At 40.8% G+C, this 26,631-nt stretch overlaps 1 protein-coding gene across 3 annotated transcripts; it reads left to right on the top strand.

The window, feature by feature from the left end:
- Positions 1–541: 541 nt before the first annotated feature.
- paqr6 (progestin and adipoQ receptor family member VI) lies at positions 542–24,137 on the top strand. 3 transcript variants are annotated; one of them, XM_017433321.3, is made up of 9 exons: positions 8,361–8,583; positions 8,769–8,844; positions 14,265–14,530; positions 16,886–17,013; positions 17,292–17,497; positions 18,578–18,704; positions 19,914–20,010; positions 20,283–20,427; positions 21,192–24,137. In XM_017433321.3, exons 2-9 carry the CDS (start codon positions 8,829–8,831, stop codon positions 21,455–21,457), a joined length of 1,251 nt encoding a protein of 416 aa, XP_017288810.1. In that variant the 5' UTR covers positions 8,361–8,583; positions 8,769–8,828; the 3' UTR covers positions 21,458–24,137. The 3 variants fall into 3 exon arrangements, with proteins under 3 accessions (XP_017288809.1, XP_017288810.1, XP_037836112.1); XM_017433320.3 differs by lacking the exons at positions 8,361–8,583; positions 8,769–8,844 and adding an exon at positions 542–862; XM_037980184.1 differs by lacking the exon at positions 8,361–8,583 and having other exon boundaries at positions 8,671–8,844.
- Positions 24,138–26,631: the final 2,494 nt, after the last annotated feature.

The following is a 26,631-nucleotide window of genomic DNA, read 5'->3' as shown; positions in this document are numbered from 1 at the left end:
AAAATCCTAATTCTGAAAGAGTTGGGATGTTGTGCAAAGTGTAAATAAAAACAGAATGCAATCATCTGCAAATCTCATAAACCTTTATTTTACTCACAGGGGAACATAAACATATAGAATGTTGAAACTAAGAAATTGTACCTTTTTAAAAACTAATTTTGAATTCAAGCAGTTTAAATTTCACTTCATGCTGACCAGACTAAACAAACTTTAACTTTGTGGAGAATTGCTGCTGTTTTGTGAAAATGTTTGGATGAAGGAACATTATGTTCTTATTAGAACAAATGTTTGCCACTTAAACTGATTTTTGGATTATAAATCCAAGTGAAATGTAGGTGCAGCTCCACACAGACACTAACATTCCTTCAGGAAACGTGAGGAACCCTTCTGAACTCATGTGAATTCTCCTGAGAGCCTCTTTTCTCTCAAACTGGGTCTCCATGAGCCATTCTCTCTGTTCTTTTCTTTGCTCCAGCTCTTGTTCCTCCCCTCCTCCCCCCTCTCCCCCCTCTCTTCCCCCTGTCCCAGGCCCGGTGCCCACCGCTGACCGAGCACACAGAACAACCAATCCTCTCCAGCGCAGGGCGGCTGGCTGGCACTGGTGTTGGCCCAGTTTTCTGCTGGGTAAGTGGGCTGGGGAACCTCAGTGACCCACGGCACAGCTCTGTCTGCTGTCTGTGGGGCTCCGGGACTCTGGTGTGGACGGAACCGGGCTGTCGGGCCGGGATGAGAGGTTTAAACTTATAAAAGCACATTTTGGATTCCTGAGTTGACTGAGAGCGCGCGGGTTCCGTCTGAGAAATGTCCACGCAGAGGTCGGTCCTGGCGCTGGGGAAGTGTCTCGCCTGTCTGGAGTTTATGCGTAAGTTAATCATTTTATTTGTGTGCACAAACCTTATATTTTTAAAGTTTTAAGCCATTTAATGTTGGGTTTTTTTGCTGCTGATGTTGGGGTTTCTGTGCGCTCCGATCGAGGAAAACAAGGTTTCTTTTCTTCCCCACATCCAAGTGTCAGGCTGGAGGGTGGGATCTGCTGGGGATCCACTTTTTATTTCCAGCAGAAAGACAGAGAGAGAGGAAAACAAGAGGGAGGGGGGCTGTCTGGAGGGGAACCCTGGAACTGGTGTTCTGCATCCTTCTGGGTCCTGGTCTCTGCGCTCCGGGGTCTGACAGCTCAGATCCAGTTTCAGGGTTCGGTTCTGCACCAGCTGATCCAGACTCTCTCTTTCGAAGAACAGTCCGGTGGTTCAGAGAATCCACTCCCACTTTTCCCGTAAAGAGGCCCTGAAGCTTTTTCCTCTGAAACTGCTCTCACTTTTTTTGGAAACTCGAACGTGCATTTGCCAAAAAAAACAAACAAACAAAAAAAAAAAACAGATGTGCCATTGCGTAATTTGGATCCACGTGTGTCCGTGTTTTGCTCTGCGCGTCGTGGTTCGGGATTTCTTTCCACCCTCTGTTCCTGTGTCCAGAACAGCTGCAGGAGCTAAAACAGATATTTCCAGCTGCTGGACTTTATTTGAGCTCCTGACTGAAGCAGCTTTAGTTAGAGATACTTTCAGCGTTGCTCCCTACTTTGTCTGAAACAAATAACCTGCTTATATAAATATAGACTCAGTGCTGAGAGATCCAACAGTTCATCTGGTGATGCCAGTGTTAATGCGTCCATAATCCCCCCCCCCCACACACACACACACACACACACACGCCATCCCATCCCCAGGTTGGAGGTTGGAGTTCAGCTGTCAGTGGAAATAAGCTGCTGTTCACCATGTTTCCATTATTAACAGATAACCTACTTCATTTTCTAAATATGCACCAATGAATGCAAACATTTTTCCTCTGTAAAGAGTTCTTAAAGTGTGTTTTATTAATTTGATGTCATAAGGTCAGACAATATCTGCCAGTGATCCTGTTCACTTTAAAGGGACAGTTCAGATCTTTTTGGTCCAGTGGAAATCTTATAAATAAATAATATCTTACCTGTTGTAGACAGCTTCTTGAACAACCTCAGATTGGAGAAATAGAGATTACTGTAGTTTTGAGCAGATTGAAGAACTAAAAAGCAATCTGAGAGTAGAAAAGACCAGCGTGGATGGAAAAGTAAACACTGTTTAAAACACCAACTCTCACAGGAACAAAATAATTCACATTAGACATATTCTTTTGGCGATGCCCTGCTCAGACTAGCCTTTAGCTCATCAGAAATAAACTACTTCTCCAAACTGAGGTTGTCCAAAGAGCAACAGGTAAGATAATAATTGTTCAGAACTTTTCCATAAAACCCAACTTTAAAAGATCTGAACTGTCACTTTAGGCTGAATAAACAGTTTTAAGGTACAATATTTATATTTTATGAATTATTATTTTATATTGACTGAAACTTTTTCTTAAAGGTTCTATTTAGTTTGTAGAAAAAAAAACATTGAAAGCTGATTATTTTTTGTTTGTGTTATTTGACAACATGCAGTATGATAGTTTGTGTTTTTATTTTGTTTAACAGTTCAGTATAACAACCAGCATGATTTCTTTTTCAAAACTAATTTATTTTAAAAACATGTATCAGTCGACAATCTTAAAAAGTCTGAGAGAATTTTAGAATAAGCTCTTCTTTTAAAGTCATTTTCTGCTCCAAAGCTGCAGTTTCTTACATCTGTTGTGTATTTATTACACACATGGAACCAACCATTAGTAGTCAAAACTAATAGATATGATTTCTTTTTAAATGCATGTTTTTTTGTGTCAGAAATAGCTAAAAATGTTCAGCAGCCGTTATCAACATTTTAAACTTGATCAAAGCAGAATCTTTGATTGACGAGGCAAAGAAAAACTGCTTAAATTACAGATTAATCTCAGAACTGAAAACAACAGAATTAACACAATATTGAGAGGTGATTTCTTTGTATGCTTTAGGTTTTAGTCTTCATCGGAAGTTTTTACTGAGACCCTTTGAAATTTTAGCAGGTTTAGCTGAATCAGCACAGAACAAACTTACATTCGTGCAACATAATGAGACAATCAGGTAAAACTCAGCATTCTGCAGTAATAAGATTACAAACAAATCATCTTAAACATGTTACTAAAACATGTTAATCCAAAGTAAAGAAAAAAACCCAACAGGTTCACACTTTGACCCTGGAACAACAGGAGAACGTTTACAAAGCTCGGTTTACCAGGAAAGATTTTTATTTCTCCAATGATGTGGCTCTAAAGGAGGATGCTTCAGAGTAAAAACAAAAAAAGAGCCCGGGTTTTATCCCTTTTGTGTAGTTCGATGGAGGAGTGTTGGAAGCAAAAATAACTTTTGTTTTTCATACGAGTTGAATGTAACGACGCATTGGGTTTGGATGAATCCAAACAAGCCTTTTTGGTGGAATCTGGAAGTTTATCCTGCACTGAATCAAACAGGATGTCCTCTCTGCTCACTCACACAAAGGAGTCTCCCCACAGGTTCAACATGAGGCTCATCATGTGACAGAAGGAGAAATAAAAGTAAGTCAGAGGCAGCTGGGCTCGCTGTAACCAATAGGAAACTTCATCGTGACTTCGAAAGCTGTGGTTCTTCCAGTAACTGCTGAGTTGCTGAGGTCATCCCTGTCATGAGACAGGAGGGGAGGAAGTTGTAATACAGATGTTTCAGATAGCAACATGGCTAAAAGGGCTTCCAGCTCAGGAAGAGACAAACAAGCTAGCATTTAAAGCAGGTTTGGAACACATTTGGTTTGATTTTTAGACAGTTTTGCAGTTCAGGAGGTTGTTCGTTTGTCCGTCTTTCAGTTAGAAGCCTCACCTGCAATTACTGCAACCATCTGCAGGTGTGAGCGGCCTGTTTAAGAGGCCACACCCTTCACCTAAAGAGACGAGGCTTTCTCCCTCCTCTCTCATTTTTCCTTCGGATGCCGGCTTCCTGGGTGTAGCTCGGCTGTTTAGTTTCCCTTTGCTCCTTATTTTTAACTAATAAAACCTATTTTTGGTAACTCCACTTGTTTGCTTCTCATTGTGTTACATCCATTTGAGCCAATGGATCTTAACAAGTTCAGTTCAGTTTATTTATGTAGTGTCAATTCACAACAAAAGTTATCTAACTCAGCAAAAAAAAAAAAAACCAAACAAGTTCAAATCATAAATCCAATTTAGTCAATCTGTTCCTGTTTTGATACAGTTCATTATGAAAACCCAGTTAGTTAAAGTTCTCTGTAGAAGCCAGCAGGTTGCATTGAATCTTCACTTTGTTACAATCCTGAGCAGCTCATTGGTCAGTGGAAGGGAATGGCTGCCTTTTACCAGGAAGAAACTTCTCAGTGTAGACAAAGCCTGTGGCTGAATCCGCAGAAAACCACGTGGAAGCTTGAGTCATGTGACTGACCTACGTTCGGCTGGCCTTTCAGTGGAAATATGAGTGAATCTGTTGCTAAACGTGAAAGAGGAGTAATACAACTGTGAAGAGTAAATATCAGGGATCCAGCAGGGTGGTGAAGCTCAGCATTCAAACACACATGGAGCTTACAAGACTTCTGCTAGACCAGGAAGTTTACTGTTTCAACATTTTTTCACCTTTAGTCTAAGATTTTTTGGAAAACCTATCTGAATACTTTACTTAACACATCAAAATTGTCAAACTTCTCCATCCCAAACGGCTCTTTCAGTGATGTCACCATTTTTTACCTATTTTCCATCACTTCAGCTGTTTCCGTAGGTAAACAAACACACGTGGTAGTTGGCAGCCGTTGATGAATTTTGCAGTATATTTTTAATTTGAGGACACATTGATGTGAGATAATAATTATGCAGATTTGGTTTCTTTTTTTACCCCTCCCAATGAGAGCTGGAGATAAGCAAACATCTAAAACTGCAACGCCGCATGGAAGTGGAGCTAATGGTTTGCACTCTGATGGCCGCTGGTTTCCAGTCTCTGCAGCTCCCTCTCTGTGTGGAGTTTGCATGTTCTCCCTGGTTTTCTCCGAGTCTAAAAACATGCATGTTAGCTGGAGATTGGTGTGCAGAGCTGCTGGTCTCACGTGTCTCCGACCCAGGGATGGACGGGTGACCTGTCCAGGGTGTGGCCCGTCTCTGGAGTGCTGACTGCTGGAGTTAGGCACCAGTTATTCTGATTCCATAAAAAACCAGAGCTAATGAAGTACTTCACTAAAAACAAACATGTCCACAACATGATAGAAGAGGACATTTTTCTAAAGTTACTGCACCCATATGGTCCATACTAACTTTAAGAAAGTTTCCATTAAACATTTATAAAATACAAAATCAAAACACGGTGACCAAATGTGTTAAACATTAGCCAAGATCAGAATATTAATATTACCAACATTAGTTTTAATATGATTTATAAACTCAGAGAATACAATATGTTGAATAAAAATGTAAAACAAAACAAAAAACACAACTTTATTGAAGTGTTTTACCATAAAAGACAAAGTGTATGCAGATCACTGGATTGTATGGTAACCTGAGCAGTAAAACCAAGATTAAACCGGTTAAAGGATATAAGTAAGAACTCAACAAACCAGTTTGGGACTCTTTGTGGCTGCAGGCTGAGAGGCAGGACTCAGGGTTTCGTTACAAACTGTAAATGTACAGACAGGGGTATATTTGTTGGTACTCTTACAGGGGATTCTTTATTTTTTTCCTCACTCTTAAAAGCACATCTGTTAACTTATTTCAGTCTGCAGTGACCTACTGAGTCCACTTGATCCAAATAGTTCTCAGTCTAAACTGGATCAGATGGATTCTTGTTTTAGGGCCACATTTTTTGCTCTGCATGCCGACATGATGAGAGCAGAAAGTGTTATTTTAAGAATGCGTGCTTTAAAATGAGTTACGTCATAGAATCAGCTCATACAAATCCAACTTGTCAAAATTTACATTTACAGTCCAGAACAGGGAGTACTCCAGTTGGTACAGACAAAACAGGCCTGAACAGATTTTAATGAATTTATGCACTTTTGCTATGTGGTGCCAAATACAGCTGACATTTAGACACCTTAACACACTTAATGCATGAAGGTCCCCTGTAGATAATACCATGATCTGTCTGATTTGACAGATAATTAATTAGGATTGAAAATTGCCGCCACAGTATTAAACCACCACAACCTCACTATGAAAATTTTGTGTAAACTCAAAATGGTTGTGGGCCGATGTGTCCTCTGTCCTGTTTAATGGGGAGTGTTTGTGACCATGTGATCATGTGGCTGTTTTTCATGGTCAGTTTTTGAAAATCACAGCTTATTTCAGAGTGCACGGCTCCAAATCTGTGTTCCTGGCCGTGCACATAACTAGTTCCCCACCTCCACCAACATCGTACCCACCTGGCAGCAGCCGATATGTTTCTGATTTAATTTATTGGACAACACTTTTGAAAACATGGATTTGGACCAGTTTTTCCGTGATTATTATTTCCTATCAGTGTGGTTTTAGGGGGCAGTGGAAGCTCGGTGGTCTTGGAATTCTAAGGCTGCAGGTTCAAGCGTCAGGAAGGACATCAGGTGTAAAAAAAAAAGACCTGAGGCTGTTTGGTCGGTATAATGCCTGCAGTTGCAGGTTTCTGATTTGCTGGCCCTGTTTTGCTGTTACACACCTGGGATTGGCTGTCCTCTCCTGACTCCTCCCAGTGGACAGCCCTTTGTTCTCTGGTTGGACGGATTGTCTCCTGGTCCTCCAACCACAGAAGTGGCTCACCTATTAGACTCCAGCTCTCCTGTCAATGGGCACAGCTGGGATTTCATCTCTTTGTTTGGGTGTCTTGTGAAACGTCAGAACTTGGCTTGTTAGTAGTTGGTTAAAATGTTTGTTAATTGACGCTAATTGATATAGCCAGGTTTATTTGTGGCCAGGTGTTTGGTTTGAGGCCTATCTTTTTGTGCTGACTGTGAACACCAGGCCCAGAAGTTTTACTTATAGAAAACTTTGTTTTGTTAATTTGGTTAGTGACTAAAAGCTTTCGAGTTTGGATCTTTGTTGTTCAAAGATTTTGAACAATAGAGTTTTGGTTAAATACTGACTTAATTGTTTGTTTTAGTGTTAGACTGCATTTTGTTAGACATTATATTTGTAAATCCTACCTAATGGTAATTAGTTCAGTTAATGGTGTCCTCCTTCTGTTCTCCTTTTGTTTAAAACTGAAAAGACTAAACAATAAAACACTTTTTCTTTTCAAAAGCAAAAAAAAGTTTAATGATAAGCTGGCTGTAACACTTTTGCCAAATCTTTCATGCTGTGGTGAACATCTCCCGCTCTGACTCCAGGAGCTGGGGGCGCTGTGTGAGGACTGGGACGGGAACCTGCTGCTTGTTGAGAAGAGTAACAACAGGATGTGCTTTCGTGTCATAGTTCCCAGAAGTTTCAAATAACAGCAGAAAAAACATTTGCTAGATTTGTCACTAGTTGCTTTTTTGAAAAAGAGTCTCTACGGGGGGTTGAAACCTTGCTAAATATACAGACATGGTGTCAAAGTTGGTCACAGCGTGTCCTGGGTCTCCACAACCCATCATGACCGTAGGTGAGGGTAGGAACGGAGACCGACAGAGAGTTTTGCCTTGCAGCTCAGCTTCTTCTTCACCACAACGGTTCGTCTGTTGATCTCACGCTCCATTCTTCTCTCACTCGTGAACAAGACCCAGAGACACTTGATGCAGCGCCTCATTCCCAACCCGGAGAGAGCAGTCCACCCTTTTCCGACTGAGGACTGTTGCCTTATCGTGGTGGAGGAAGGAGTCCTGGGAGTTGTGCTGACCAGGAGGTCCTCTGAAGGCAGATTGGTCCTGGGTCACAGGTCAGACGCAGAGCGGTTCAAAAAGACTCGTATGGACAGAAGACAGCGATGAACCTGATGTCCCTTAACCGGACATGGGTTACCAGAGTCTCACCCTGGAGCCAGGCCTGGAGGATGGGCTCCTCGGAGAGCGCCTGGTGATCGGGCCTCTACCCATGGGGCCCGGTTGGACTCATCCTAAATGAGCTTCATGGGTTCTTCTTCCTGTGGGCCCCCCACCTGCAGGAGGGGTCATAGGGGTCAGTGCATAGAGTCGTGGGCAGCAGCTGAAGGTGGGGGCCTCGGTGCTCTGACCCTAGATTCCCAGAGATGAATTTTAATTTATAAACAAAACAAAACTTCTGTTAATTTATTATTTGGCCATATTATTTATTAGGTTCGACAATATTCCTAACTTTTTTTATGAAAAGAAAAGAAAAGAAAAGGACAGATGAGCAGCGCGTGCCCGGTCAGACTCACGAGCACGTGGCTCGTGTTGTTGTGCCTCCAGAGGTCCACGTGAGCCCCGAGCAGCACTTACTATTGGCTCGCGTGGGAGAAGAGACAGAAGAAAAAAACAGCTGTGGATGATCAGGAGCGAGACAGTCTCAGCAGAGACACGGACAGAGGAGGACTCCCAGCCGGACTGAGAGCCTCACCGAGTGGAGTCCAGAGGGACAGAAGCCCGGGAGAGAAGCCACCGGACAGAAGCCCCGGTCCGGAGAGAAGTCCGGGAGAGAAGTCCGGGAGAGAATCCCGGGAGAGAAGCCCCGGTCCGGAGAGAAGCCCGGGAGAGAAGCCCGGGAGAGAAGCCCGGAGAGAAGCCCGGAGAGAAGCCCGGGAGAGAAGCCCGGAGAGAAGCCCGGAGAGAAGCCCGGGAGAGAAGCCCGGAGAGAAGCCCGGAGAGAAGCCCGGGAGAGAAGCCCGGAGAGAAGCCCCGGTCCGGAGAGAAGCCCGGAGAGAAGCCCCGGTCCGGAGAGAAGCCCGGGAGAGAAGCCCGGGAGAGAAGCCCCGGTCCGGAGAGAAGCCCGGAGAGAAGCCCCGGAGCCTCCGCGTCATCATGGCCGAAGGTCGCGGTGAGTCGGCTCATTTAAAAAAAAAAAAGCCGAAAGTGTAACTTTATTTATTTATTTATTTATTTATTCTGCCTCCATCGCTTCGGTGTTGAGAAGTTAAACAGCTGCACCGGAAGTTACTGGAAAGTTCTGGTTACTGGGAAAGACGGGAAACAAATAAATAAACAATAATAATAAAAATAAGCACAAGCATGTGAAAGTTAACGAGCTGCGTGTGACTCCGTGGTTTTCCTGAGGGCCTGACCCGGATGAAGAGTCTTTCTGTGGTTTTCCAGCCTGAAGACCCTCAGAATCCTGAGGATCATCATTTATTTAAGTCTATTAAAAACAAACTAAACTTCAGTTTATTGTTCAGTAATAATAAGACTTAACAAGAATTAATTTTAACAGCTGTTGTGACTAAATGTCTTTTCTGACATGTGTCGCTTTCTGCAGAGAGGCGGGCGACAGTGTTTCTCATGAGCTGACAGTAATAAGTTATCAACTAATTAACTTTTGGAGTTAACCCAGTTCAAGATGGCTGCCACAGCTAATCTAATTTAGTAATTACAGATATGATTATGACTCAGACAGCTGAGAGTAATTCCCAACTCTGACACCAAGCACTAACAGATTGCACAAGTTTTATTAACTTTATTCTGTTAACAAAATATCTTCTGAACCAATGGATGAATTTTAATGAATCTTTCTGACATTTATCATCAAATGAAAACCTACAACCGATTAACTTTTGTCAGCTGACTTGGAAAAACATAAATGTTGCTGTAATTTAGTCAGTTTTACAGATACTGAGTGAAAACTGTGGGAGTAACAGACCATACTTAGGGTTTGAGATTATTTTTGACCAAATAACTTGAAGTCAGCAGACTTTACAGAGGTCAGTAATTAAAACAGAAACTGAGAAAAGCGGCTCTAGTTGAACTAAGTTCCTGTCTTAATGCAGCCGACTCAAAGTGTAAGATTGTGGATTTCTGCTGTTATTTTTGTGTCTCTTTGTCAAACTGTGACTTCATCCATGTTGAGCAATCAGCAGAAACTTGTTCATGTTTGACGCCGTGTTCCCTCTCTTTTCTGGGACTTCAGTTGCATCATCGCAGGTTTTCAGAAAGACCTTTTTTAAAAACAACCATGTGACGGAGCAGGTGGGGGAATATGCGTTAAATCATAAAAACATGCAATAATGTTGTTGATCCCGCATACAGATCTGATGTTACATAACATGTCGAGTTAGTTACAGGAAGGTGGAGAGCGAGGAGGAGGAGTCCCACGAGGGAAACACTCCTGCATGTCAGGCTGAGGAAAAATAACCAAGAAGTTCTAAAACCCGTTTATGACCTTGAGTTTGTTGCTTTTAGTTTGACCCACAGAGAGTCAGAAATGCAGCTGATGATGGGCAGGTCATTCATTTAAACATGGCTGCCTTGTTGTTTTTAACAGGGATTTATTTGCAGATCATCAGTTCCAGCCAGAGTTAGACTGATCAGCTGATATTGGTCACTTTAAAAAAAAAAAAAACAGCCATCATTACAGATAATTAATCAAATACCAAATCAGAAAATGAAGATTCTTCCAGCTCACCATAGCCCACAGTTTAGATTATTTGGTTTTTAAGAAAGAATGTTCTTCCTTATATTATTTTTAGGCATAAAAATTATTCTAAGGGTTATTAAATATGCATTTAACCATCATCAGCTGTAGAAAACCTCTAGTTGCAGCCTCCATTTAAACTGATAAATTAGAGATAGTTGACAGCAACAGTTCAGTGACTGAATTAATTTATTATCTCCTGATGTCATGAGAGGTGGGTAATCATTTAATTGTTTGTCTGTTAGCAAAATGTCTTGTGAAGCAGTGGGTGGATTAAACTCTTCAAGTCACTGGTTGAACATCTATAAAAACCAGTTCAAGATGGCTGCTAATCAACATTAGCACACAGAAATAGCTCAAAGTCAGCCGGTTGTACAGTTATTGAGCTCAGACTCTGAGCACTGACAGATGACACACTACTTAAATCCAAACATGTTTCCTTAAATTAAATTAAATTCAGTTTTTCTTTCCTCGCGTTGAAAAAAGGGCTCGCTACGTTTCACGCTGTCACTCAGACAGGTGAAGGTTGTGTGTCAAAGCGTGTCGCCGAGGCGTTTGCTCCAAGTCTGTGAAGTTGAGCAACAAAATCACTTTAGGCCACAATAATCTGTTGGCCTGAACGTGTTGGAACAGAACAGTGGAAATTTCCATACTTGAACCCAGAGATCCAGTCGAGGCAGTCATTCAGGCAGGTCACGTGTGTGTGTGTGTGTGTGGGGGGGGGGGCGGCATGCCCTCTGCATACTCGCCTCATTGCCAGTCTCAGACCCATAAAGACGTCCATTTAGAGAGGTCACATGATGAGATCCTGAGCAGAGGAGGGGGATCTCAGATGGCTGGAGAGGAAGAACAAAAAAGGCAAATAATGTTTCAGTAAAATCCGAGTTTACATAAAGTCGCAGGTAAAAGAAGTGGAAGTAAACTGCAGATGACTTAGATCACCTGGAGCGTGAAAAGTCTCGCCTGTCAGAAGAGAAAAGCACATTATGTTCCCGCTTTCAAACATGAGAATTAAACAACAGCTAATAACATTAAGGGCCAGCTTTAATCTTTTAAAATACTCGAGCAAATCTTCACATTCCTCACATGGATAAAGATCCATGTCTCTGACAGATTCTTTCTTGAACTGTGTTAAAAGGAAGTTTAATGTAACTGCTGTATGGAAATATGGAGCAGAAATCCGTTTGCTCACCTTTGCACAGAGACTGAAAACAAGAGGAAACAACCTGACTGTTCAGAGATAACAGAAGGAAGATCTAAAGGATCTCACGCTGGATTTTCTGTTAGTTTGCAAGACTGAAGTAGAATTTACCAGGATGAAGCTGAGTTTGCAGCCTGGGATCACTTTCTGCAGAACTGCATGATGGGACATTGATAAAAGTTTATACAGACTGGGGTATATTTAAGGATTGTTTGGCAGGTGACCAGAATCAGACAATTTCCAGCTTTTGGCTACCAGCAGCTGCACAAACGTAGGATTTGTTTCTCAGTCAGTTGATGCAAATAAACAAATAAACAGTTCTAACTCCTGCTGGCTCGGATATTTGTGATATCTGTAAGGTGTTTAAAATAAAGTCAGAGGGAGCTGAAGAGGCTGATAACAGTCGACAGTTTTCCTCCTACAGCTGCAGGTACTGCTCACTAATTCACTCTTTGACTTTAATATTTCACAATAAACAACAACAACTTGCCATATGTCCAATTACAAAACTTAAAATGTTACTTTATTGCAGTGTTGAGAACGAAGGAACTGTAAAGCTGCACGTTGGAAAACAACAGAGTGGCAACTGTGCAGAGAAAATCATAAAGTCCTCTCAAAGATTTGCATTTTTCACCGAGTAACATCAATGAATATCTAAACTATGACTCAGCTCTGATCCCACAACTGTTTTACTTTCATTTATTCAGTAATTTCAATAATTAAACTCATTTTAAATCTCTCAGTTTGTAAATCCCTGTAAAGAATTGCACAAGATTTTTAACTTTCTTAGTACAATCATGTATTTGTTGTATGTTGGTCCTTATCTGTGAAGAACAGCACACACACACACACACACACACACACACACACACACACACACACACACACTGCATGTTTTAGGAGACATACCCAAAACCTAAATGTGATCTCTTTAATCTATATTCAGATTTTTATAGTGATGTTTAGTAGCTGTAACTGTTACAGAAGATTTAATGTTTTGTCTGCGTGCTGCTGTGTTTTCCAGCTGTAAAGAATGCAGGATTTGCATCAGTGTGTGTGTGTGTGTGCGTGCGTGCAAGTTGCCTCATTTCCATCCAGTGCAGCGTGTAACAGCCATCCTTTGGCGCCTGTGCTCTCAGGCTTTTAGACTCCACAAAGCTGACTTTGTGAGCGTAGGCAGGCCCGGTTCTGCAGCTGGGGTCCAGTCAGCAGCCCAGCCCTCGGCGGTGGACGGGACCCCCGTGAGGCGGGAGCAGAAACGGCAGGAAAGACCAGAGGAAATATTTATCCCGTCAGGTCTGAGAACACTAAGACAGACGGGTCAGTGGGTTCACTCAGGAGGTTCTGATTCGTTACTTTAGTCTGATTATAAGAAGCAGGTAAATGTTCGGTTGGTAAATCCGTCTGAATGTTTCTGTTACAGCTAAACTAAAGAGGAAACATGTTTTCCTCCAGCTTCTTCTACATGTTATGATGATTTGAAGTCAGGTTGCGTATTTACATCAAGAAGAAGAAGGTATATTCTTGTATTTTCTACAAATTATTTATATTATCATGACGTGTGTGAATACTTTCCCACAGATCACCATCCAGTTGATGGTCACCTGAAGAGTGCCGCACCTCTCAGGTCTTTACTGCAGTTTGTAAGGATAACATTTTAGCTAACGTTCGGCTACTTTAAGCTTTTAGCTAGCGTTTTACTTAGCCTTTTGGTACTTTTTAGCTAATTTTCTGCTTCTTTTAACTTTCATAACTCAGTTTCAGCTTCTTCAGCGAATTCATTTTAGCTGCAGGAGAGTTTTTATTAGTTTAGTTGAGTTTTTTCAGGCCTGACACCTACAGTAGCTGTCCTCTTCTTGCCACGTTACCACAGTTCTCCGAGGGAACCATCAAAAACACTATTTTGTGTCGATCGGTCAAATTGCATTAAAATGGGAAATTTCTCGCAGCTGCAACAATGATTTGAAAGCAATTACTGTAGATGGCACAAATCTACTTCATTTGATATTTTTTGTTTACAACCTTGCTAATCTTTGCAAATGCTTCTTACTAAGTTGTAGTAAAAAGTAATCATCTTGTTTGTTTTGCAAACAAACCTCCCTGACGTGTTTCAGAAAGGCTATAAAACAACGATGACATGTTATCAGATCCTTTTTCCTTTTGCAGACATGAGGAGTTCTCTCTCTGGTCCTCATAAACATGTTGTTGCATGCTTGTATCTGGTTCCAGGCAACTCCAGAGGAACAGTCTGTGTACGTCTGAAGAGCCGCCACAATAAAAGATTGTTCTGCTGCAGTCTACAAAGATGTCAGGCTGCAGGACTCTGTCATACGAGCTCAGAATCATTTCATCTCATGGAAACCTGAGAAATGTTTAAACGTGCAGGTGTATCTGCGTCAGAGGACTTCAGTTTAACAAACTCAGAAAACAATGTTCAAAAAATGATGCACTATAATTGCATTATTTGATTCAACATTTTGTAAACGGAATAGAAAATGTAGGATCAAATGAAATAATCTCCTTTTTAAGATGACTCAGTGAAAAAGACCTGAGAGTTAACTCTGAGTTGGGTTTGTTGTTCTTCTGTTCATCTCTAACGGTGTGTGTTCGTGTCTGTGTGTGTGTCCTGCAGTGTTTCCAGTGTGGCGGGGCATCGGGACCAGTACCGGTGTCGGGTGGACCCAGGGATGGGGGCGCTGCTTGAGATGGGACCGAGACAGCCCAAACCGGGGGACCAGGTTCCTGGTGTTTGACTACCCTGTGTGGTTGGTCCTCTGTCGCCGCGGGCGCGCCAGGCTCAGGGAGGTGTGTCAGAGAGGGAGGGGCGCCATCAGACTGCCCACAGAAATGCTGAGCATCAAACTGCCCCAGGTCTTTGAAATCCATCAGGTTCCCAAGGTAAGACGGGGCAGAAACCTCCACAAGGTGTTATTTAGCTTTCACATTCAGGGCTTTCACCAACATCAGATTCCAAAAGTTCCAAATGCATTTCCATTACGGAAGGACCGGCAGTGACAAACAAAGTGGTGTTCAGGTACTTCTGTGGACTTTCTGACAGAAAGAGTTTTTGGATAAGTGCATGAAACCTGCCAGAATCGATCAAGACAGCTTAGAAAAAAGAGACAAGGTGTCATACAAAAAAACTGCCTTTAATTGAAAATTAAAGTCACTTTTTAGTCTTCCTACAGTTACATTCTGTCATAACAGCCATTATCTTTTCAGATGTAACAAACACAAATATGGGCCTAATCTAGTCTTGATTTGACTTTAGTCTCCTGAGTGTTTTTTTGTTCTGCTTTTATTTATTTAACGCAGCATAGAGAAGTATCCAAAGCTACCTCCCAGCTGATAACAGGCCTTTTTGCCTTCGGGCAGCGAGCCATAATTCTCTCTTTAGTTGTTAATCTTCTCAGTTTGCTAAATTTAAAAGAGAGTTTCTTAAATCCTGAACGTGTGATGTTTACAGAAGGACTTTTTCTGTCCAAACATGTGACGATGTTTCAAAGCGAAGAAGAAAAGATGGAACAAAAGGTCTGTTTGAAATGCAGTCCAGCAGGAAACTGTGCTTCAAGTGAGCCTGCAGCACTTTCAGGTGTTTTATTACTGGTTTATTTGTTTTTACTCTGTGACTGAAACTGAACCCAGGGCTTCATGTTCTGGTTTTTATGGACCTTTGAAGGTGACGATCTTGGACTGTCCCTGCAGCAGTGCTTCCTGTCAGTCAGCAGTTAGATTTTGTTTGGTAGAAGAGATTATTTTATGCTCTTCAGACATTTCAGGCTTAGCTGAGCCACCAAATATTTGGCTATAATTCAGTCATTTCTACAGATACTGAGATTTTTGTTCAGAACGATTTATATTTGAACTCTGATTGTTTTCTTTAGCTCACGCAGGCTGGATGGGGACGGTTGTTAAAGTTGTTAAATCAACTCGAGTACAAGCAGAGAATTTAGCCCTGAAGGCAGATCATCCTTCTGGGATCGGTCCAGTACTCCGAAGTGTTTGGTCCAAAAGCAGCTCCTGCAGGAAGACAAACACGTTTTTGACCTCTCAGCTATGAGCTCCTGCTCCTTACAGCCTAACACACATTTATTGTTTATTTGCTGACATGTCGGGGTTAACCTTCCCGCTCCTTCAGGAGGGGGACGTGGGAGCCCTGCAGTTCAGAGCATCTGTGCTGGCCCGGGTCCACTCGGCTGCACTGACTTCATCTCCTTAACCTAAAGACTTTTTTTTTTGGAGCAGTTTTACATCCGAGTTTCCAGCCATGGCTTTAGTGTTGAGTGCTAAAACTGTAAGGTCAACAGGACCAGACGCCCTCGGATGTTCTGAGAATTAAACCCAACAGAGAGGATCACATCTGAGCAGCTGCTCCTTCAGATGGCTGGAATAATTTACTGATAAATACAACAACTGTTAGTTAGGCTGTTCTAGTCATTCATATTCATTTAACTCTTTGTTGTTGTTGTTTGTTACTCTTCTTTATAAAGTGCTTTGGAGATTTAAAAAGGCATGTACTTAAAACATATCAGTGGTTTTAATCCTGTAGTGATTAATTATTTTATTTTACCTGCATATTTTTACCCTTTTAACCTGTTTCTGCTGCTGTAAGAAATCAGCTCTGATCTTTGAGACGTTTTAAACCAAACAGACAAGATTTTAACTCTACGTCTTCTCTGTCGTATCACTTAGTAATATAGGGGGACAATAAGCAAGAAAATCCGTTTCTAAGAAGCCCTGGGACCTTCTCAGAGATTTTTTATGCACTGGTTAAAATTAATAAATGTCTGACATTCAGCTCTGGAACAAAAGCCTCTTCAGACCTGACTGTTTTTTTTTTTTATTTTTTATTTTTAAACACAGGCTCCAATTAGCCCTCATAAGAACACCGAACACACTTTTTCTTCAAACAAATATCTTTCCAACCGCCTCACATGGAGACTGACAGAAACAACCTGGAACAACTAGGCCCCACCGTGAGGTTTAACGCTTCGGATGAAAAGAATCAACTAGATCCATTTTATCAGGAAGTCCTGACCATCACAGTTATCATCCAACATGGGGGGGAAATGGACAAGATTATACCATTTTCATACAAATAAATCAAATTATTCATCAGAGTTAACGACTATATGTCACAAGAGTTTAATTGAGTCCAACTTTGTAAATGTTTACTAAAAGATGACAGTCCTGTTTGGTTGGTTTTGGACGGTCTGTTAAGATGGACTGTCTGTTTGTCCGTCTGGTCCTCAGGTGTTCAGGGAGGACAGCATCATCTCTGGATATCGTCACCCAAGGAGCTCCGCTCTGGACTGCGTCCTCAGCAGCTTCCAGATGAACAACGAAACCATCAACATCTGGACGCACTTCCTGCCCACATGGTGGGTTAAAACCATTCCGATAAGTTCCAGATCAGAGCTGAAGCCGTTCGTTTTTAGTATTTTATTCACAAAATATATCCAAGGAGTCTTTTTTTAGTGGTGTTTGCTTTTCAAAGACCAGAAGTCAAACCAGGTTTAACTTACAGTTGAATATGTGAAATTAGAAGTTGATCCCATACATTTCACCACTGTTGGAACCAAAGTAAACGTATTTAGGAGCATTCTGATACAGGATAAAGAGCTGATCCGTTCTGAGAGCGATAAGTTTCCTGTTTCAGGTACTTTGTGTGGTGTTTCTGCGCTCTCTGCTCCAAGATGAACTTCCTGAACGACAGCTACACCTGGCCCCTGCTGGTCTACATGCTGCTCATCTGCATCTACCCCTTCACCTCCAGCTGTGCTCACACCTTCAGCACCATGTCTGCAGAGTCCCGCCACATCTGCTACTTCTTCGACTACGGAGCCCTCAGCCTCTACAGCCTCGGTAAGAACCAGCCCCGTTTTACGTTATGAGGAATAGATTATTGTTAAGAAACTGTTTGTCTGATGTCCATGTTCAGAAAACATTTATTTGGTCATTTGTTAGCATTCATTCGTCAAACAGTTGGGAAGAAAAAAAACATGGCTCCTTGCTGATTTAGTGCTGGAACCCCAACAGTGTTCAGTGTCAGAGTTTTGTTGCATTTCACTGTAAATCAGAACATTTTTATCCTCTGGCCTAAACTTCTAAACAAAATGAACATCAACAGTTTGGAAAAGTTTAATGAAACCAATCAGACTGCAAAGAAAAGAGCTGATATTTATTTATTTAGCTCACTGTTTTCAGTTTTTTGGTCACATTTTTGTCACCAGTGTAGGTTTGCTGTTTGGCAGCAACTGAAGCATTTTAACATTTAAACTGTACAAACATCAGAATCAGAGTTGGGGTTATTTGGCTGAGCTGCTCTCACAAAGTTGCACTTCAGTCTCCTGTTTCCAAAACACACCAACAACTTACTAAATATGTAGGTGGAGAATATAGACATTAGTGAACATGAGTAGGCGTGAAACGACACACAGTACATGTAGTCATGAGACGAGCAAACATAAACCACTGCAAACAGCTGAACTGTTGTTCAATGAGGGGATCACGTGTGCAATTTAATTTTCATGGAATCAAGATAATCTTTTCACATACAGGTTTTTACATTTATTCAGAAAAACGTTTAATCTATTTTAAATAATATTTTGAACTTTGACGCCCCCCAGTGTTTCATTTAGGAATGACAGTCAATCTGATCAGGTGCAAATAATCTCAATCTACTCTGGTTTATTAAATATATGTAAACATAAAGTATATATTTATTGAACATAAATATGTTTGCAGGATTTCTTTCTGTTTCTTAAAGACAGTTTTCAGATGCTGCTCTTTGCTCCACTGAAGGACACATTTTATATTATGTCAGACACATTTTCTTCTAATAGCTTAGTGGGAAAAGAAGCAAATATCCAAAGAAAACCACTGAAACTGTTGCTTATAATCCTGTTGGAAGCTGAGGACTCACTCAGAGCTGTATGTCTGCAGGTTGTGCCATCAGTTATGGGTTTTATGTGATGCCTGACTGCTGGGTGAACAGTTGGCTCCATCAGCACTTTGTTCTCATCGCCATCGGGAACAGTCTGTTCTGTACCAGCATGTCCTGCTACTCCAGGTAAGAAGCTCCTCGCTCCTCTGTGTTACTTTGTAATATTGTCATGTTGAGGTTTGAAGTAAATGTTTGCTTTATATAATCAGGGAAAGTAAGCTGACGACAGCTGAGATGGATTTATGTAACTGTGATTCCTGTTTGCTTTGAGGGAGGGGAGGGGGGCCTCACAATGTCTGATTGTTTGGCTGGAGCTTGCGTTCTGGCTGTAATTGAAAAGTGTCTGGGAAGCAGAAAGGCTGTCATGTGGTTCTTGAATTCTCTGCTGAATTAAATTCTTTTCGTTTCAGCAGCTCTGGAAGTCGTGGCGACCCTCCGTGATTCCACAGCGGCACAAGACGAACTCTAACTTTATTTATAAAACAAAAATATTTGTCCTTCTGAAGCAACTTTTGGGTAAAAGTAACAGAAAAAACAGGAATCTGTGTGGAATTTTCTTGGACAAATGCTGGTTTCATTAACTGAAAGGTGCAACAAGAAGGTTGTATCTGAATATAAACTAAAAGAAAATTCTGAGGAATTTTAGGATTTTTGTCCAGAATTCCCAGAAACATAAATTTTTTTCTCTAAAGCTCAGCAGTATGTTGAACTCTGAGAAGTGTAAAGTTTGTTGAAGTAAGAAGAGTTTATTTGTAGAAGTTTAGGTGGGTCAGATGTTAGTGGATGCAACATTAAATTTAAAAATGATTGCTAATAGCATTTTTTCTTCTCATGCTGTTCCAAGAGGTAAAACTGTTCTACAAGCCTTTAGAAATATTCAGATAGTTGGTTGTGGTGATTATGTGCTCATTTCTTAGGCCTGATTGAAACTTTTGCACACTTTAAGCAAACAGTCAGGGTTCCAGGTTTCTGTTGATGTCGCTTTTTGGTTTGGAAGCTGAAAAGTTTGAGAAGCTCTCCTCCAAGTTAAAGGTTTCTGATTAAAGCAGATAAAACTGAATCTGTTGTTAAAACATCTGAAGTCCGACTTTCTGTGGAACTTTGTCTGATTTACGGGCTACAGAAAGTTACTGCACACTGTTCCAGACTGAGACACACGTTCTGTTGTATATTCTGTGGGTTTTTTAAATTGTGTGAGGAGATGTGAAGTGAAAACCTTGACAGAAACAGAATATCGTGAGGAAAGTGTTTAAACATCGGCCCGCTGAATAAATGTTCCTTTAAACTTGTTAGAACTTGTTAAAGTTTTTGTTTGTTTGTGTTTTATCTGCACAGATTTGTGGAGCTGCAGTTTCCGAAGAGAAGTAAAGCCCTCCGAACCGGAGCGTTTGTCGTCCCGTTTATATTTGACACAGTTCCTCTGTTTTATAGGGTGAGTCCTTCTCACACTACAACTTTTATTTTAAATCTGTTTGCTTATGTAAGTGATCAGACCTGATTAGTCCCACCCCTTAATGAGATTATTAACAAGACTTGGGTCCATTAATCCAGAATCTGATATCCTGTCCAAATCCAATCCATCAATTATTTCCTCTAATCCCGGGGAGGACTGATTCGTTCGTTATGCAAGAAGCTTTTTCTTTCCCCTAAACTAAATCCAAAGTGCTCTTCCAGAATGATTGAGACTCTTTTTTCCTTCTTCAGGTCCTTCTGTGTTTCTGGGGAAGCTGCAGTCAGAGCGACGCCCTCTCCAGTCACTGTTACCACCTCCTCTTCGCCTTCCTCACCTGCTTCCTGTTCACCGCCCACCTCCCGGAGAGGCTGGCCCCGGGGCGCTTCGACTACATCGGTATGTGCTTCTCGGGCTGGAAATGTTTGGCTGCATGGTAACAGGTTTAACAAAAGGACACAAACTGAAATTATTTGAGGTAATCTGGTTTTTGCATCTTATTAATCCTGCAGAACGAACAGCTGGTTCCTCATTTTGTGCTTCTGTGGTTTAGCTGGGCTAAAAGTTTTAAATTCATTTCTAAGATTGAACTTTCAGTTTAAACAAGAGGATCTTTGAGGTATTCACGAAAGGTCCGAGATGGAAAAATAATAAGATGAAAATAAGATTTAAGTATAAAAAGAAAAGAAAAAAAACAAACTATGACTTTTCTTGTACATAATTTAACAGGCTTGTTTCTGTGTTTTAAACAAGACTAAAAAAGGATCTGTTCATTTTTAAATGCAATGAAAGAAAAGTTTAGAGTAAATGTTCCTCAGAAGAAGTAAAATTTAATTCTTATATTATCTTAGCTTCTTTTTTTAAAGGTTCTCCTGCCGACTGAACAATCCAAGAAAACTGGCTCAGCTTCAGACAGACTCAAACTTTGCACACAGGAAGAGCTGCTGTTTATTGATTAAAAAAGATATAAAGAAAAGAAAACAGAAATGGTTTGATATTATCCAACGGTGAACCATATTCCATAACAGAGAATTTACGGAAGAGTTCTTCGTGCATTTCTCTCGCTCTGCAGGAGACAAGCTGTTATTATTACCATGAGTTTGATTTGCAGGAACATGAGTTTTCCTTCCCGACCCTGAATCCTCCTGTTTCTCTTCTTTAAGGCCACAGCCATCAGCTCTTCCACGTCTGCGCCGTGGTGGGAACCCACTTCCAGATGGAGGGCATCATCGCAGACATGACGTCCCGAAGGACGTGGCTCCTGTCCCACGGCGTGACTCCGTCCTTCCTTGGGACCATCGGGGTGCTCGCAGTCAGCCTCTTCCTCAACCTGAGCATCATCGCCATTTTCAGCGCGCCGCTGCTGTGGAAACCTGGCCACGCCTCCAACCAGCAGCACGCCTCAGCCTGCGGGTGCAAGGAGCAGTAAGGGAACATTTCCCCCCCAAAAAAACCCCTCTGATTCACTTTCCAAAGGAAAGATTTGGCTGTCTGTCAGCTCACAGTAGTGCTGGTTTAACAGTTTTTTTTTTTCTTCTTTGTGCTCAGTGTGTTTACTGAGAGGCTGAGGACCCAGACGCATTTTTTACATTTGTACACGAGGGCCTGGAAACAAAATATTTTTGTTCTCAGGTGTGCATTCTGGAAGGTTCTGGGTTGCAGGAAGCTGTCTGATGTAACACGACACACAGATGCGATATTGTTGACCTCCACGTCATCCCGGTGAACAGGAAGTGTTTAAATCTCAAACTGGAAACACTGAAGGTAAAAAGGTGCAGATTTAGTAGAAATATTCCTCCAAACTGAGCTAATCAAAGCAGCACAGACATAAAATAATGCAGATTGGATCTGTGGCTCTTAAACATCCATCCATTGATTCCACTCTGCGCTGACGGGAATTGATTTTCAGAGCCGTGCGGTTCTTTTTTTTTTTTTTTTTTTCTGATTGCCTGCCTCATTATGAACCGCACAATCCGCCCTCAACAGGGGAGGGGAGGAAAATGTTACAGCGAGGCAGTGATTAAAAGACAGGTACCACTTTTATTACGTTGTGTTCCCATGGCAACGCCAAGGTGGCCTCTTGCCCCCCAAAGGTCTTCCACAAACGTTCTTCTCTTGTTCTGCTCTTCATAAAATCCGTTCTGAACATCGACGGACTCAAAAAATCCCAACCAGCAAGAAAACTCAAACTAAAAGCTCCTAATTTGACTTTACGAGGATTCAGGGGAAGTTTAAAACACTTTAAATCTATATTTTGTTGATGGGATAAAAAGAAACATAAAAAAAGACGAATTTAAAAATAGTTTGGGGGTTTTATTACCATTTATGGTGTTTTTGGTTAAAATACAATAAAGCAAAAACCTTAACTTGTTTTTTACATGTATGTATCTCGTCACATGTGACTCTTGTTTACATTAACCACTAAATGAATAACTGGGTTATCTATTTATATAGTTTTATATTTATTGCTTATTTTAGGTGCATAAACAGAATAAAGGAGTGTTTTAATTTTTTATTGTTGTGAGGGGATCTTAAGTTTTATACAAGACCTATTTACACAGAAACAGACTCATTATTTCTTTCATAATTGTGCCTTAAAACAAGTGGAAAATGTAAAATCTTTGGCAAATTCCTGGAACACATTTATATTTAACATAATGTTTTTTATCGTCAGATTTGATAGAAAGTAAAATGTGAGAATCCGTATAATATTTGTAGCAAAAAGGGTTGATTTCAGAAAATTCTTGCCAAAATAAAAACCATTTTTCCATCTTGTTTTAGGAGAAACTTTATGTGAAACTCCTTAAAACAAGTGGAAAATATTGATTTTTCAGACAATTATTCAAAACGTACATGTTTAGTTTACACATTTTATTCAAATTGTTTTATTTATTTGGTGAAAAAAGGATATTCTATAGAATGATTCCAGCAAAACAATCTGAAAACCCTCCTTTTATTTTCCCAGTTTGAAGAAAAACACAGGGCCTCTTAAAAAAAAAACATCTCCTGAGTTATTTCTAACCACCATTTTACTTTACAAGGTAAAGAGATCACGTTTTAGAAAAATGTGATGATTATCTTACATGTTTTCCTGTTTTACTTTTAGAAAAATTGTTTAATTCCTTTTAATAATTCAACAAACAACAAAGAACATATTTATATTTTTCCACTTGCTTTAGGAGCAACTTTAGGTGTAAAAATGAGCAAAAATAACTTTTTAAGACATAAACTGTTGAGCTTACAGAATAAAATTCTGACTAACCAGAAGGAAATAATTTAGAGCTCAGTAACATTTACTGTGTGTAGCTAAAGGTTGAAATCTGTACGAAGAGCGTTTAAGAGCCGCTCTTTGTGCTCCTGAGCTGCAGAAAACACATTGCTAACACACACTCACACACTAAGTCCGTCTGTGGAGCGATTCAGGGGGAAACGCATGTGATCGGAAGGAAATGAGGTTCGTTCCAGGTCCGTGTCGGACGCTGAAGTGGAAACGCTGGAGTAAGAATGAACGTATAGAAACACACACACTATCAGAGCACTTATTATTGTCTTCAGGGTTCATGTTCTGAGAATAAAAGTGGCATCATCCAGACAAAGGAGCAGTTTCTGCCCTCAGCGGGTTTTTAGCTCCCATCCTGCCGAGCGTGGATCGATTCTTCGCGTCTCTGCAGTTATCACATTACAGCATTCCTCACTTTGTCCCTGTTGATTCCTGGAAGCGCTGCTTTCTGGGCCGTGGACACAGACCACAAGGTTTGTTTTGGTGCTGCTGATCTTTCTTTTTTTTGGATTTGCTCTCATGTGTTTGCAGGACCTGTCGAAGAACGATATGATTTCTTCCAAGCTGCATTCTGACCAAAATATCATCATTTGACAGATTCTTCAGACCAGATCACTGTTACTTTTAAAAACTGTTTGTGTGAAATTTGACCTCGATTTGAAGGCACTTATTTTTGATGTTTTTTTAAAAGTAAATATTGAAGAAAGTTTGATAATGTGCAGCAGAAAGCAAATATGATCAGGTGGAGAAATGAGATGTTAGAGTTTAGTTAAAAAAAATAAAGAGGTGCCTTTTTACGTTTTACAAAACTTGTTAAAATGCTCTGTTTTAAAAAAAATACAGTAATTTTAAGCTGTATAAATACCTTTTTGTTTTTTGTTGTGCATAATTTGTATTTTGCTACTTTGTTCTATTAGAATGATGTAATAAATTAAAGCTTTTGTCAAAGTGATTTATTTCACATTCCTGAAAACAAACTGGATTTTTGGATCTGAAATTTTAGCTGATTTAGGCAGCAACATGTATGCAGCACATATATAACTGCAGCTAAATATGTTTTATCTCCTGATAGAAACTGTAAATTGTTTTTTCCGTGATGCATTCAGGTGTTTAGCATCTAGTTAAAATATAAATTTGGAACACTAAATTTTTGGCACAATTTATTTAAACTTAAAACTTATTAGAGATTGGTTAATTGATAAAGAATAATAATGTAAAGTTTTATTTTTTGGGTTTTTGCTGTTCAGAATTTGCTAATATTGCATAAAAGAAACCAGTTTTTTGCAGAACCTGAGCAGTGCTTGTGAGTGGCCAGCAGAGGGCAGTGCAGCACAACATGGGGGGCCTTTAAAAGCAGGAGCTAATCTTCCAACTCCTCTCCGCTCATGAGCTTTAACTTGGCAAGAAATGAGCTGCAGGTCGTGTTTGAACAGTGGAAAAATGTATCTGCAGGAGAACCAGCGGTTGGGTGACTGAAGGGAGGGAAATGTTTGGGCGCTCAAATGTGTTTATTACCCAAAAATGAAGACGAGCCACAGAACTTTTTGTTTCAAACAGCTTTGAAATGAATGCAGATACCCAGACCGAAAACATGAGGAAATTGAGATAAGAACAAAATGACAGGAAAATTTGGTTTAATTAGAAGCTGATAAGAACTTGCAGCAGTGTTAAAAGCTCGTGCATTTCTTTCTCAGGCTTAGTTTTGTCTGATTCAGTTTGATTCATTAGGTTTCTTTCTTTTCCTACTGTGAAGCCTCACAAGGTGGCCTGTAAAGCACACAGAGTGGTTTATTATTAGCACTAGACACAGGCCACAATGAATCGGCTCTGCCATTATCATAAAAGAAATAATTATCATGAGAAATCAATATCCTGTGTGCTTACATTATAAGATGAGGTGGAGGACTGAAAAGGAAAGTTTCCTGCTGCAAAGCTTTAATAGGACTTCCATTTTAAAAAATGGCCTCATTTCCAGCTCTTATTATCCTCATATTCCACATCCAACCAGGGTGGAGCCTCGAGTGCTTATTAAAAAGGTTCATTCTGAAACCACAAAGGGAGCCCTTAAGGATACCAGGGACAAACACTACAGAGTGTTCTAATCCTATCTGGCCTGAATCTGCTTGTAAGACACTAGAAGAAACAATGAGCCAGACACGAGTCTTCCAAGTGTTTTTCTCCCCACCCCCTGTACACCAGGGAAGGTGGGGGGAAAGGGATGATAGCATTACTCACAATCCATTACCACTCCCCAGAGGCACTCTGCATACAGAGTGATGGAGGGTGGGGAAGGAAGGTGGTGAGGAAGAGGCTTTTGGAGGGTGTTTGTTTGCTGGAGGCCCGGCGGTAAGGCAATATGAAACTTGATTATTCCTTTTCAATAACCGTCTGCTGAGCATCCCATAGAGACAACACAGGTTGCTGATTAGTCCGTCAAAATAACAGAAGGCTCTTGAATAGCTTGTTAAGATGCTCAAGTTTAAATACAGACTTGGGCACAAATCATTGCTCGCTCTGAAGCACGTTGAAATGATGGATCGACTGAGGCAGAGTGACTTGTTTTTTCTTAAATCAACTTTATTTTTAAAGGCAGACAGTATACAAAGTGCTGGAGTAACAATACATGAAGGTATATATTTTAGACATTAATACAGAGTATGTACATTCAGTATTTACACAAGGCGTCGCAGTGATTTGTACACCTGATCTTTCACCCTCAAAATGCCTCATTTGGTGGAGTTTTTGTTTTTTTCTTCAGTTTCACTTTCAGTGCCATCTGTCCCCCCTCCTGGAGTCTCACTTTAACCCATCTGTTGCCTCTCCAGCCATCTCAGGGTTTCACCTCCCCACCAGCCTGCTCCCGTACCAGATTTCACTGCAGTGCTTTCAGTTTTTTACAATCACATGGCTAATCTGGAATAAACCACAGGTCAAACCACTGCTTTCTCTGACAATCTTAAATGTAAACACTGAAGTTTATATACAACCCAATTTTGAAAAAGTTGGGGTGTTGTATACCCATATTTTATTTATAATGGAGCGTAGTAAACATAATAAATGTTGACCCTAAGAAATTGTACCTTTTTATATAAAAAAGGGTTATTTTGAATTTGTTGGCAGCAAAACATCCTTAAAAAGTTTGGTCAGGTCCATGTTTCCCTCTGTGCAGCATCTCCATCAGCCTGTAAACATCTGGACCTGAGGTTGTCCCATTCTGTCTGTTCAACAGTCCAGGATGGGAGCAGATGTTGCTCTAAAACCTGGACTAATGCACCCCCATACCATCAGAGAGGCAGGCTGACCTCAGAACAGTTCTCCTCTTT

The sequence above is a fragment of the Kryptolebias marmoratus genome, linkage group LG16 (genome assembly GCF_001649575.2).
Source record: "Kryptolebias marmoratus isolate JLee-2015 linkage group LG16, ASM164957v2, whole genome shotgun sequence".
NCBI classification, from domain to species: Eukaryota; Metazoa; Chordata; class Actinopteri; order Cyprinodontiformes; family Rivulidae; genus Kryptolebias; species Kryptolebias marmoratus.
This window is presented reverse-complemented; position numbering and strand designations above follow the sequence as displayed.

Coding starts and splice junctions, on each gene's coding strand:
- paqr6 (XM_017433320.3), top strand. CDS start 802: ATGTCCACGCAGAGGTCGGTCCTGGCGCTGGGGAAGTGTCTCGCCTGT. Junction 17,014..17,291: donor ACGCACTTCCTGCCCACATG/GTGGGTTAAAAC, acceptor TTCCTGTTTCAG/GTACTTTGTGTGGTGTTTCT. Junction 20,011..20,282: donor CAGTTCCTCTGTTTTATAGG/GTGAGTCCTTCT, acceptor TTCCTTCTTCAG/GTCCTTCTGTGTTTCTGGGG.